Source organism: Bufo gargarizans, chromosome 1, assembly GCF_014858855.1.
Source record: "Bufo gargarizans isolate SCDJY-AF-19 chromosome 1, ASM1485885v1, whole genome shotgun sequence".
Classification (NCBI taxonomy): domain Eukaryota; kingdom Metazoa; phylum Chordata; class Amphibia; order Anura; family Bufonidae; genus Bufo; species Bufo gargarizans.
Window position 1 is genome coordinate 685,287,947 of NC_058080.1, and position 15,420 is coordinate 685,303,366.

The following is a 15,420-nucleotide window of genomic DNA, read 5'->3' on the forward strand; positions in this document are numbered from 1 at the left end:
ACACAGCCACATCACAACCGTTCCCTAACCATATCCAAGTCACACCTCAGATAACTCAATGATAACTCTCTAAGTACAGATAATGTAGGAGTTGTTACTTGCAGTCCCATGTAACACCACAGGTAACACAGTGATAACTTTCTGAGTATAGATAATGTAGTAGATGTCACCTGCAGTCCTATGTAACAACACAGATAACATAGTGATAACTCTCTAAGTACAGATAATGTAGTAGATATTATTCACAGCCCTATGTAAAACCACTGATAACACAGTGGTAACTCTTTCAGTACAGATAATGCAGTAGATGTCACCTGCAGTCCTATGTAACACCACAGATAACAGTGCAAATTCTCTGAGAACAGATAATGTAGTAGATGTTACCTGCAGTCCTATGTAACACCACAGATAACACAGTGGTAACTCTTCAGTACAGACAATGTAGTAGATGTCACGTGCAGTCCTATGTAACATCACAGATAACACAATGATAACTCTGAGTAAAATTAATGAAGTAGATGTAACCTGCAGTACTATGTAACACCACAGATAACATAGTGATAGCTCTCTGAGTATAGATAATGTAGTAGATGTCACCTGCAGTCAGTCCTATGTAAGACCACTGATAACACAGTGAGCCCCACACAGAATGCCCTGTTGCTAGACTAGCATCCAGATGTTATGACATGTACATTTTGGGCAGGGGCACTGGAGTTGAGGGAACACTGCTGCTGAGGCTATGCATTGTATAATGTGGGTGTTTTGGGCAGCGATGGACACTACTGGGACGTCACATGGCAAGCAGCACGACCACGACCGAAGGAAGGAAACATATGGGGAATTTGACAATGAGCATGCGCCAAGAAATACGCCACCATATTTTATACATGTACATGCAATAGATAGGACCAATTGGATTGGTTTGAGGTCCCTTTATTTCTTCCCCTTCCCTCCTGACAAAGCTTACGCGAAACATGCGTCGAGGTGACCAAACATACAGCGTTTCATCTAACGGTGAGCTACTTAATGTATGGGAAGTCTTTTCTTATTGCACTTACGTCTACGTCTATTATTGTCAGTAGAGAGTGGAGGTTACAAGTATGTCATTCCAATAGCCTATTTAGCCTGACTTATAGATTACCGGTAGTTTCTCCACTTAATGTGTATTGCTATTGGTGCAGCTAGTGGGATCTGACTCTTTAGATTACGGGCTTTACCTTGATGATTACCTTAGTCCAATATCCAGCACCAAGTGCTGTCCACTTCTGTACTTCTGTTCCGTGGCCCCGCAAAAAAAGATAGAACATGTCCTATTCTTGTCCACAATTGCAGCCAAGAATAGGCATTTCTATCATACGGCTGGCCGTTCTGTTCTGCAAACTGTGGAATGCATGCGGACTGCAAAACAGATACAGTTGTCTTAAACGAGTCAGAGCCTGAGTGCGTTGAGACAAGGCTGCTAAAGAAGCAATTTCCAATCCTGTCACTCAGCATCAGCTAGTTTGTCCCCAAGGAACTCCTGAGAGTGTGCAGTTGAAAGAGGGAAGGCCAGGATTTAGTCTGTGAGGGTAACGCACGTTTACATCTAAAAGAACTCATAGCATTTAAATGGGTTTACAAGCCATTTTGGATTTCTGTGGATATTCCTCAGCTAGCAACGTTTATAAGGAGCAGGTGCTATGATTAAGACAGCTACAGTCGGTTGAAACATGTCAGCGATTTACAGGAGGGGATGTGTTTTTTAATTGATTTACTGCAATACATTTTTGGATTTTATTTACACGAAAACACCTGAACTAAAAATGCCATAAAAAACACATGTGGTATGGCGATTGCTTGGTGGCAAAAAAAATGCCACAGCAAATTTGTGTGTGTCGGGACCCTTGCTGTTCTATTCCGGGTAAATTGACAACATCATTTCCTAGTTTGCTAAATTCAGCCTATAAAACGACAATGACATAGCTGTGATGATCATGTCACTCAGCATCTATCTATAGACATAACGTGCCGCCATCTCACTGTGCTAATATGAAGAGAAGCACACGACAGGCGCTGTGTTTTATCACTTGTCACTCAGAGACCGAGCAAATAAAAACATTTCCCACCAGACATTTTGGCATATGCTGGATGCACACGGTGTGCCAGGAAATAGTGTCACAACACAGGTGCCACATGAAACAAGAAGCACTCACCAGTCCTGCACTGCATTGAACGACTCCTCATTCGTGATGTCATACATTAAGATAAAACCCATTGCACCTCGGTAATAGGCTGTAGTAATGGTTCGGTATCTCTCCTGTCCGGCTGTGTCCTGAAATAACAAACATGCGGAGCCATATTAATATTTTATCTCTTTTATTAAAAAAATAAACAAAACAAATTAAAAAAATGACAATTTGGTCTGAAGTACAAACCCTAATGTCAAAGGATTGATATCCGACCAGGTCAATATCAGAAACCCAGAGATATTGAACCCTGGTCCTTCTTCATGTAAAGCACAGAGTATTTCTCCATAGTCATAATTTTGTTTCTTATCACATCCATTAAAAGGGTTTTCTGGGTTCAGGAGGTTTATGTCCTATCAAGTGATCCATGGGGGTCCAACGCTTGGAACTCCCATCGATCAACTATTTGGGGGCTGTGGCACTACTGCAAGCGCCCGGCCTCTTCTTTGTTTACCTTAGTCCAATATCCAGCACCAACGTTACTAAGTAAACAGCCTACAGGCACACAGACCCATGTAAACCACGAAGAGCCTGCAATGTGAGTGCTATAGCTCCTTCAAACTGACCCATGGTGCTGCTGTGGGTCAGACCTCACCAATCTGTTATTGATGGCCATCAATCTCTGTCGATTTTTGGGCCTATGAAGAGGGAGCACAAGTCACAGCTTCCTTTCTCTTCTAGACTCTTGTCTAGACTGCTTTAAAAATAGGGGCGGGACCAGCCCTTACTTAACCTCCTACAAGGGCTGACCCAGGATTGTTAACCCCGCCTGTGACATCCATACCTGTATACTGGGTGCAATACATAGCATGACATCACATGACATTACATTACATAATGAAATAAACAATTTGCAGATACCTCCATGCTCTGGGGTAATGCATATGCCACATACAGTGGCGGAAATAATTATTTGACCCCTCACTGATTTTGTAAGTTTGTCCAATGACAAAGAAATGAAAAGTCTCAGAACAGTATCATTTCAATGGTAGGTTTATTGTAACAGTGGCAGATAGCACATCAAAAGGAAAATCGAAAAAATAACTTTAAATAAAAGATAGCAACTGATTTGCATTTCATTGAGTGAAATAAGTATTTGAACCCCTACCAACCATTAAGAGTTCTGGCTCCCACAGAGTGGTTAGACACTTCTACTCAATTAGTCACCCTCATTAAGGACACCTGTCTTAACTAGTCACCTGTATAAAAGACACCTGTCCACAGAATCAATCAATCAAGCAGACTCCAAACTCTCCAACATGGGAAAGACCAAAGAGCTGTCCAAGGATGTCAGAGACAAAATTGTAGACCTGCACAAGGCTGGAATGGGCTACAAAACCATTAGCAAGAAGCTGGGAGAGAAGGTGACAACTGTTGGTGCGATTGTTCGAAAATGGAAGGAGCACAAAATGACCATCAATCGACCTCGCTCTGGGGCTCCACGCAAGATCTCACCTCGTGGGGTGTCAATGGTTCTGAGAAAGGTGAAAAAGCATCCTAGAACTACACGGGAGGAGTTAGTTAATGACCTCAAATTAGCAGGGACCACAGTCACCAAGAAAACCATTGGAAACACATTACACCGCAATGGATTAAAATCCTGCAGGGCTCGCAAGGTCCCCCTGCTCAGGAAGGCACATGTGCAGGCCCGTCTGAAGTTTGCCAATGAACACCTGAATGATTCAGAGAGTGACTGGGAGAAGGTGCTGTGGTCTGATGAGACCAAAATAGAGCTCTTTGGCATTAACTCAACTCGCTGTGTTTGGAGGAAGAAAAATGCTGCCTATGACCCCCAAAACACCGTCCCCACCGTCAAGCATGGGGGTGGAAACATTTTGCTTTGGGGGTGTTTTTCTGCTAAGGGCACAGGACAACTTATTCGCATAAACGGGAAAATGGACGGAGCCATGTATCGTGAAATCCTGAGCGACAACCTCCTTCCCTCTGCCAGGAAACTGAAAATGGGTCGTGGATGGGTGTTCCAGCACGACAATGACCCAAAACATACAGCAAAGGCAACAAAGGAGTGGCTCAAGAAGAAGCACATTAAGGTCATGGAGTGGCCTAGTCAGTCTCCGGACCTTAATCCAATCGAAAACCTATGGAGGGAGCTCAAGCTCAGAGTTGCACAGAGACAGCCTCGAAACCTTAGGGATTTAGAGATGATCTGCAAAGAGGAGTGGACCAACATTCCTCCTAAAATGTGCGCAAACTTGGTCATCAATTACAAGAAACGTTTGACCTCTGTGCTTGCAAACAAGGGGTTTTCCACCAAGTATTAAGTCTTTTTTTGTTAGAGGGTTCAAATACTTATTTCACTCAATGAAATGCAAATCAGTTGCTATCTTTTATTTAAAGTTATTTTTTCGATTTTTCTTTTGATGTGCTATCTGCCACTGTTACAATAAACCTACCATTGAAATGATACTGTTCTGAGACTTTTCATTTCTTTGTCATTGGACAAACTTACAAAATCAGTGAGGGGTCAAATAATTATTTCCTCCACTGTATATGCAGCATATACAAGTATAGCCACAGTGCTGAATTTACCCCTTCAAATACATTTACCCCTTCTTACAGCACCTCTCTTCAAAACATGACAACCCTGATTAGAATGTTGTGAATATAGTTAATCCATAAATGACTAGAGATGCAAAATGATTAGGTATTAAAATTATCTTGGTGGGGTCCATACACATTACAGATAGTTGGCCTGTGCTTGTACTGCCTATGACATGAACTGAACTGTGATCACCCAGTAATATTAGGGTAGGATTGGCTGAAGTCACACCTCACCTCGAACTGGGCTTGATTTTAGAGGGGCGTCATTTTGGTTTTGTCAAAACTATCCAGCCTTGACTTTCAGTATAGACATCACTGGCAAACACTTTTCAGCTATGCTGTTAAAAGTAAATGACAGCAAAAAGCCCAATATTATTAATAATAATAAAAAAATTCTCATATGCATCTTTGACTCCTGATCCCCCCCTTTCCTCCATCATTTCCCCTTCTGCTTGTTACATCAAAACACCATTGGATCTGTTTAGTAAATAAAGTTAAAAATAGCATAACAGTTAAAAAAAATTACATGTTAAAACTATATCCCTAAGTGCGGATTTCTACGATTGTCTGTTCTCTGTAAGTATGCATTTCTTTAAAAAAAAAAGGTCTGCATATAATGTCCTTATGAATGTAAATATGTAGCTGAGTAGAGATCGACATTTGGCACCATTCATTCTGAAATCACAATGTCTTATCTTTGGTTGTGCAGTACCCCAGTCTTGGGGAGTATGACTTTATACTGGGTACTCCGAAAAGGTTGCCGGTGTTCTTTTGTATTCCGGAGGAACACAAAGACCCAACCAATCCGCCAGGTAGACCTATAGTTTCTGGGATAGGCTCATTAACATCTAATCTATCGCAGTATCTAGATCATCTCTTACAACCATATGTAAGAGACATTCCTTTTTATCTAAAAGATACTACAATGGTGGTAAAGATGTTTGAAAATTTGATATATCAACCTGGCTGGATTATGGCAACATTAGACGTAAGTTCATTATACACTTGTATCAATCACGAACAGGGTGTACAAGCGGTATCGAAAATAATAACCCCAAAAAAAGATCTAGAAATAGAACAATTACAATTCATACTAGATAGCATTAATTATGTTTTGACTCATAATTATTTTTATTATAATTCAAAATATTATCTACAGATGACGTGATGATTGGGATCGGGCTCTGGTGCTCTGGCGGCGATACATTGATGATATTATTTTAGTATAGGATAAGCCATATGGGGAATTAATAGAAAAGTTGAATGATAATCTGTTAAATCTGTGATTCACACCAAACATTAGCATTCAAGCAGTACAATTCCTTGATCTTAATATAGAAATTAAGGATTCCACCTTCCTATGTAGTACCTATAAGAAATCTGTAGCAAAAAATAGCTTTATCTTAAATACTAGATGCCATTTACCCCGATGGCTATTGAATGTACCATTTAGTCAGTTCCATCGCCTAAAGCAAAACCGCACATCAATTTGAAATCGAAGCGGAATCTATGAAAGCTCAATTTCTTGAAAAAAAAAACATTCACCAGCCCTACTAGATGATTCATTAAATAAAGTGAGAAGATTAGATAGACAAATAATTTTTAAAGAAAAAGAACAAGGGTACAGTAGAGTGGAGGAGACATCTAAATTAATATTACTTTTTAATGTGAAATACAAATAAATATCAGCCATCATTAAAAAATATTGACACTTGTTACAAGAAGATAAGGTCTTAGCAACAACTCTCCCAAGAAAACCACCTATTATGTACACAAAAGCCCCAAATTTAGGACTACAAGTAGCCCCAACCATAAGAAGACAAAAGGAAAAATCTATAATGACACCATGTATTAAGCTAAACGGGTTTTATAGATGTGGTGTAAGCAGTAACTGTAGAATAACTAAATTTGATAGAAGGACAATTAGAGTAACATCTAAAGTAAACACATTTGAATGGGAAATTAAAGAAACATTATGTAACAGTGAGGCGGTCATATACGTCCTGGAGTGCCCATGTGCCAATCAGTATGTATGGTATGTTGTACAGGAAGGGCGTTTAAAACCAGAGTAACTGAGCACATTAATAAAATAAAAAGTCATATGAAAAACACACTTTGTCACATCATTTTAAGTTATACCATGCTAGCGATCCAACAGGTTTGAAATATACGGCAGAGACGGACTGCAGGTCTCAGCGATCCTGAAGCAATAGAGAGGCTCAAGCAGTATATACGGACAAAGCGACATATGTACCAACTTATACATTGGCAGTAGCAGACCGTGTGATAAGGCAGGCACACCAAGGGATCGGTAAGAAGCGCAAGATCAAACTTTCAATACTAACCTGGAATGTTATTAGCAGCACGCCACATACAACCATAAAACATAGAGAGATACTTAAAGGGGTTGTTCGAGTTATGAAAAAAAAAAAAAAATATATATATTTATATTTATATAGCACTTTAAATCTGATGAGCAGCAATATATAACTAAGCTAAGCAAGTTTTAGGCAAAATATATATATATTTCCTAATTTCCCTGGTTCTCTTCTGGTCCTTTGTTTACCTGCAATAACAAAAATCTCTGCCCCTCCCCCTGCTCTGCAAAGGGAGTGGATACAAGAACTGCCCTGAGTGACATGTCTGCCTGCTGGGAGACTCTGCAGCATGTTGTGTGTGTACGACTACAAGTCCCAGCTGTACAATGACACTGCTGATACACACAGGATCTTCCCCATACCTGTTATTGTGAGATATCTAGTATTTGTTAGTCATTTATTAGTGGGGAGAGCATTTATTTGATTTGGTGTATATGATTAAGTCTTGTCCCCACATGATCCCACAGACAGGAGGTTGATAGTGGGATTCAAATATTTTTTGGGGGAAATGTTAAGCCAGGCAAGGCCAGAGTTAATAAACTTTGTTTGGTATAACGAGGGCATCACAGTTGCACTTCATTGCACCAAAAGCTCCAGACTTTATTTTGTCCAGCCTTCCCCCAAGCTTTGAATGACAAGACTAGGCAGGGGAGACGCAATCTGGCCTGGCCCTGTTGTCACGAACCAGCAGGTGTGAACCCACTGTGCCACGTCTCCTACCTCCTCTCAGGGCCTTGTCTAAGTAAACCCCTCGATCTTCACAGTACCCCTGATGGTGGGGATAGACTTTCCCGAGGGGAACACCAGGTCACTACCTCTTGAGGAGGATTGGCACACGAGGCAGCTGGTCCAGGCGGACCTGAGCAAGGTACCAGAGGTACAGGCGTTGTCAGCAGACTGAGTTGTAACCAGGAGCAACAGTACAGGACCGAAGGATGAGGCAGAGGTGAAGACAAACAGGCAACAGGTCAGGGCAGGCTACACAGGTACAGGTCAGGCAATCCGAGTCGGCAACAGGAGAGTCAAGGCAAGCAGGCCAGGAATACAAGTACGAGTCAGGAACACAAGCAGATATCAGGAACCTTAACTGGACACCTTGACACTGAGGCATCTGGGAAGGGGGCTGAGCCACTTATATATGTACAGGAGAGTTAGGATTGGTCAGCGAGGTCACATGATCCAATCCATAAAGCACAGGAAGTGACGTGCGCCGGCCCTTAAAGGGAACCTGTCACCAGTTTTATGGTGTCCTAACTAAGGGCAACATAAATAAGTGACTGATTCGCTTAGCAAAATGCTGGGTCACTTTCTTTAATTGAACCAGTCAATCTGCCAACATCTTGTATTGAAAAGCTCCAGCTGATAATGATGAGTCATGAATATTCATGAGCTCCTGACTCTCCCCGCCCACCTGCTGCTGAATGACAGTTATTTTCCATATGAATCAGTAGCAGGTGGGCAGGGCACTCAATGACATCACGCCAGACTCAAATCAGCTCATTAGCATGCGGCATGTTTGTGTGTATATTATGAGGTAACCATCTGTCACACCAGTAAGTGAATACATCTAAGGTACTTTTTAGTAGTTGATGATTGTATATAATTAGTTAGATTATAATCAAATATCGTAAAAGAATGAGGGGCACTCCGTATAAGGGAACAGGAGACAGTGGTTCACAATTTAAATTTATTATACTACCACATAAATTCACTGCAAATAAAAACAATAAAATCCAATAAATGATATAACAAATTAGATGAGGATCCTTATCATTCATAAAGTGTCCAGAAAGTCCATGGGACAACACACATCCGGTATTCAATCGCCACAGATGGTATGGGCAAATTACCGTATTGAAAAGTCTTTTTCAAGTATATCACTTGGGGATATAAAACTTCCACAAAGTCCCATATATAACATCCGATTTCGGACAGATCAGGTCAGGCATAAAACACAAGAGTTCACTTTTATAATAAGACAGCCAGAATATCTTACCCTCCGTATGTCCGCACCACTTGTATGGGGACTCGAGGTAATGGCTGGATGATGTTTACTGACTGCAAAGTTAAATCCAAAAAATATCCTAGACAGGAAATTAGTGGGGAAATGATTACGTTTAAAACCAGTGTAGAAAAAGAACTAAGAACATTAAAAGGTTGCACTCAGAATCTGAATTTGACGAAAAAGGAACGAGATGCGATCCAAGAATTACAAAATACTAGGGAGATCACCATTAGACCTGCTGACAAAGGAGGAGCAGTGGTTATTTTAGATACGGAAGCTTACAGAAGAGAATGTTTAAGACAGTTAGAAGATGGGACTACTTACCAGAAACTGAAGGGAGATCCGACTGATAAATATTACAAAGAGCTAAAGAATTTGTGTGATAAGGGACTTAAGGCGGGATTTCTTCAGGACCATGAGGCTAGATACATTATGGATACACAGAAGAGGATCCCCGTTTTCTATTGTCTCCCTAAAATCCATAAAGATTTGAAATGTCTACCAGGGAGACCAATAGTATCGGGAATTGACTCTATTTCGTCAAATCTGTCGCGGTATATTGATCGCTGGCTTCAACCCTTAGTTAAGAACACAGCCTCCTATATTAAAGATACGACAGATATTGTCAAATTATTGGAATCCTTAGAATGTAAGGAGGGATGGCTGCTTGGCACACTTGATGTCAGCTCTCTCTATACCGTGATTGAACACAGGATGGGAATTGATGCATTGCTGAAACAATTTCAGAAGGCGAATACCCTCAAAGATGACCAATTAATGTTCATTTTGGAGGGAGTAAGATATATTCTTTCACACAATTTTTTCGCTTTTGAGCAGGACTTTTTTCTTCAGCTTACAGGTACCGCCATGGGTACCAGATTCGCCCCCAGCTATGCCAATCTCTTCCTAGCCCAGTGGGAGAGTGAGACCATCAGGCATAGACTGGGGGGAATCTGGTCCTATGGCGTAGGTACATTGATGACGTGCTATTCATTTGGGAAGGCACGAGGGAAACCCTTGATAAATTTTTGATAGAGATCAATGAAAATGATAGGAATTTAGTGTTCACTCCAAAGATTAGCCATGAAGAGATCGAGTTTCTGGATATCAAGGTGGCGATAAAAGGAAAGATGATCAAATGTTGTACTTTCGTGAAAGAGGTAGCTAGGAACAGCTATATCCGCTTTTCCAGCTGCCACTTGCCAAGATGGCTACTCAACATACCAGTTAGCCAATTTAGACGACTAAAGCGAAACTGTACCGACCAGGAACAATTTGAGGAAGAAGCCACCATTCTGAGTCAACAATTCCAAAAGAGGGAATATCCCAATCAAACAGTTAATAAAGCTTTAGAGAAGGTCAGGAATATGCACAGACAAGATTTTTTTGTCCCAAAAGTTAGGATCCCTACAGATGAGACTTTGAGAATGATCCTGCCTTATAATTCCCAATATCGGCAGGTAGAAAAAATAATTAGAAAATATTGGCATTTTCTTCTGGACGATAAGATCATAGGTTCATCTCTTACTAGAGACCCGAGGATCACATATACTAAAGCGGTCACATTAGCATCTAAGATAGCACCTACATTGAAAAAGATGAATAAAGGTCCCATTGAAGGACAAAATTGGTTGACAAGGGGTGGTTTCCATAGATGTGGACGGTGTGGGAACTGCAAGGTCACCAATTTTGCTAGGAAAACCACAAGTGTCATGTCGACTCAAAATTCCTTCAGGTTAGACATCAAGGAATGTCTGACCTGTGACTCGACTGATATTATCTACCTTCTTCAATGTAGCTGTCAAAAACAGTATATAGGAAGGACTAAGAGGACTTTAAAAAAGAGAGTGGCAGAACATCTGGCAAATATCAAAAAGGGTTATTTGCTACATTCCCTCTCAAAACACTTCAAAGATGTTCATAATTGTGACCCCTCATCCTTGATATTCATTGCATTAGAACAAGTGAAAAAACCGTGGAGAGGTGGCAATCATGTGGCTGCCATGTCCAGACAAGAATCACGCCGTATTTTTGAGTTTGAATCCCTTATTCCCAGGGGTTTGAATGCGGAATGGGAACTATTTGGATTCCTTTGAGTATCGGGGGTGGAGTTGGGTGGAGATGTAGATTCAGGGTTCTGCTTGTTTCACAGTGCCCTGTTCCTGCCTCCCTGCCCAGCTCCCCTCCCCTATCTACACACAAGTATATGAATATATATCTCTACCCTCTCTTCTGGTATAGATATTATGTCGCTTTGAGGGGAGTCTCCCCAGGTCTCCATCTTTGAAAAAACTAACTGTATGATGCTTCATATATGTTGTAAGAAGTCTATTTTATTGTATTTGAAGGTATTTTATCATTATTTTAAGTTTTAATGGATTTTTTATAAAAAACGCATCAAAAATGCACTGAAAACGCATATGCGTTTTCGGTGCGTTTTATTTGAAAATTATATGATAGTGTCATTAACAATGCTATTAGGCCAGAATTTTATGTTTCTGTTAGTGTTATGTTATTTCATTGGAATGAAATAGGTTTATGTCAATGTGATGAGCTAGTCCATGGAAATATCCCTTATACAGCTGCGATTTTTCTTTTGATACTGCACATGTCAAATATTGAATAGATTATGTGATGATACCATTCTGCCATCTTCTGTTCTGATACAGATAATAAGATGTTGCGATATTTGATGTTTATATTATGAAAGTAGCAGGATCCAATATAGAATCTGATCAGGTTCCGATACCATGTTTTTTGGATGTTACAATCAAAGCAGCTCCACCTGAGCTGGCTTTCTGGGAGGATACAAAAGGCTGCTCAGAGCTCACTGTCTTCACCACTGAGGAAGAGGTGTATACCTCGAAACGCGTTTGGGCAAGTCAAGACAGTTAGCCTTCTCTCTCCCCTGAACACTATAAGTGAACCGTTGAGCGACAGCTTCGGTCGGGGCCATCTATACAGCAAGCTTAAACACAGAGCCGGTGACGCTACAGGCATACGCTACTACGATCTAAGTTGGTGAGTCACGTGAGACGTCACGTCAGACTCGTACCACGTGGGACGCCGCGTTAACATCATCCAGCCATTACCTCGAGTCCCTATACAAGTGGTGCGGACATACGGAGGGTAAGATATTCTGGCTGTCTTATTATAAAAGTGAACTCTTGTGTTTTATGCCTGACCTGATCTGTCCGAAATCGGATGTTATATATGGGACTTTGTGGAAGTTTTATATCCCCAAGTGATATACTTGAAAAAGACTTTTCAATACGGTAATTTGCCCATACCATCTGTGGCGATTGAATACCGGATGTGTGTTGTCCCATGGACTTTCTGGACACTTTATGAATGATAAGGATCCTCATCTAATTTGTTATATCATTTATTGGATTTTATTGTTTTTATGTGCAGTGAATTTATGTGGTAGTATAATAAATTTAAATTGTGAACCACTGTCTCCTGTTCCCTTATACGGAGTGCCCCTCATTCTTTTACTATATTATTCTTTTCCTGTACGGTCTGGGTGGACCGAGAGGTGTGCACCCTGTCCATTCAGTATTAGGGTGAGCCGCTGATTTTTACATTTTTGATAATCAAATATCCACAAGACAGGTTCCCTTTAAGGAAATGCTGCAGGAAACAAGTAGCAAGCATCCTGTGACCAGGGCTGAAAGGAAACACTGGCAGCAGATCACCGCTGAACCCGGCACCCGGGACCGCGGCGGTAAGCAGGGGAACAGCGGCGCACGGCAGCCTCTGTTACACCTTGTGTTCTCGCACATGTGTTGGTACACAGGTAATATAGCCCTGGCACTTTCCAGAGTTGAAATCATCTGTACTATACAACCCTTGCAAGTCGCAGGGCTGTACTGATCCCTGAAGCACGAGGGCATAAGTGAGAACACAGGGCCAGACACATCTGACACTTGGCTTGGATAACCATGGAGGTATGTGGTGACAGATCCTTTTAAAGGGGTACTTTTTTACTATATCAAGTTATTCACTATTCACAGGGGATAACTATTAGATCCAGACAGGGGCGTCGCTAGGTTAAAACATTCGGGGCCTGGGCCCCGGATGTTTTGTCCCATGCCCCGAATGTCCTGCCTGCCTGCGAGATACAACTGTATTGCCGTACACAGAACGGCAATACAATTGAATCTTACACTGGGAAGAGGCGAAGGACCTGTGGTGACATCACAGGTCATGTGATCAGCAAAACAGGCTGTGATAGAATGACCTGATTGGATGACCTGGATGATGTCACCATCATGTGACCAGTGCAGGATTGGACCGGAATGAAGAGGAGAAGGAGCCTAATGGTGATGTGATATCTGTACATGAGGAGAGGTAAGTTAAGGGAGAGGCAGATGCTGGGCGTTATTTAACTGGGATGTATGTTAGGGCTGAAGGGAGGGATGTTATTGACATGGAACTGTGTGCTTGAGCTGGCTGGGGAAGGGAGTGATGTTATTTACATAGGACTGTATGTTGAAAGTGGATGGTGGGGGAGAATGATGTTTATGTACATGGGAATTATTGTTTAGGCTACGTTCACACTTGCGTTTGGGGATCCGCTTGTGAGATCCGTTTCAAGGCTCTCACAAGCAGCCCCAAATGCATCAGTTTAACCCCAATGCATTCTGAATGGATGCGGATCCATTCAGAATGCATCCGTTCAGGACCGATTCGTTTGGATTAGATTTGAATTTCTAAGTCTCAATACGGATCCGTCCTGACTTACATTGAAAGTTAATAGGGGATGGAACCGTTTACAATTGCACCATTTTGTGTGAATGCAAAGGGATCCGTCCCCATTGACTTACATTATAAGTCAGGACGGATACATTTGGCCCTGAAAGGCCATGCGGACACAAAAACGCTGCGTGCAGCATTTTGGGGTCCGCCTCCAAAACGGCTGCACGCAGTGTTTTTGTGTCCACATGGCCTTGCAGGGCCAAACGTATCCGTCCTGACTTATAATGTAAGTCAATGGGGACGGATCCCTTTGCATTGACAAAAAATGGTGCAATTGTAAACGGCTCCGTCCCCCATTGACTTTTAATGTAAGTTAGGACGGATCCGTATTGAGACTTAGAAATTCAAATCGAATACAAACGAATCGGTCCTGAACGGATGCATTCGTTTGTATTATCGGTGCGGTGTAAAAGTACAGGACAGATCCGCACGAACGCAAGTGTGAAAGTAGCCTTAGGAGGTGATGTTTACATTGGATTGTGCGTTGGAGGCGGCTGGGGAGAAGGTGATGTTATTTACATGGGACTGTATGGTGGAGGGAGGATTATAACTGCAGGGGGCACTGCAGATCCAGGGGACATTATAGGCGGTCTTATTACTACTGGGGGCTCTATAGGAGGTATAGATCCGCCTTATTTCTACTAACTGCACTATGGTGGCCTGATTACTACTGAGGGGTCTGTAGGGAGCTTTATTAACACTGGGGGAACAATAGGGGGCCTTATTTCTACTGGGGACTCTGTGAGGGTATTATTAATATGGGAGGGCTCTTCTAATAATGGGGGCATTGTTGAGGAGCATTATCACGGTTGGGGCAGTGTTACTAATGAAGGCATTCTAGAAGGGAATTACTATTGGTGGGACTATGAGGAGCACTATTACTATGGGGGGGCAGTAATGTTTCTTCAGGATAGTATTTGGGGTATTGGGGGGGCAGGGGCGTAACTAAAGGCTCATGGGCCCGGGTGCAAGAGTTGAGCTTGGGCTCCCCTTCCCTCAGTGCTTTGTGTGTCTTCTTTTGCGGCACAAGTGTCTTTGGGCCCCTTCAGACTCCTGGGCCCAGTAGCGACTGCTAGCTCTGCACCCCATATAGCTACACTCCTGTGGGGGGGGGGCACAGCAAGCAGCAGGATAAGACTGTGGGGACTCCAGTTGGGGGATAATGATAGAACGTGAGGAAGCTAAGATGTCTGTGTGTCACACTCTGCAGAGACGAGGCGGCTGAGAGAAGTGTCCGGACCGAGTGGAGAATATCTACAGAGAAGATGATGACAGAGAGGAGACGTCACCTGGAGGCCCTGGATGTGACAGGTAAGTGCTGCTGTATATCTTGATAAAACCGGAAAACTCCTTTAATTTGTGTCTCTGTGCAAAGCATAAACAATGCAGCCCCAAAAAGACGTGCAACATATAACCCACCCTCGCCACGCGGGAATGGTCACTGTTCTCTTATATTGCTATATGGAGATTAACATATCCATTAAACACC

At 42.1% G+C, this 15,420-nt stretch overlaps 1 protein-coding gene across 1 annotated transcript in view; it reads right to left on the reverse strand.

The window, feature by feature from the left end:
* Window positions 1–15,420, reverse strand: part of RAB3C (RAB3C, member RAS oncogene family) — a 147,391-nt gene that overhangs the window by 27,119 nt on the left and 104,852 nt on the right. Inside the window, exon 2 of the mRNA XM_044292463.1 lies at window positions 2,193–2,311. Within this exon, the coding sequence (XP_044148398.1) occupies window positions 2,193–2,311 (119 nt within the window). The remainder of the gene's footprint in view (window positions 1–2,192; window positions 2,312–15,420) is intronic.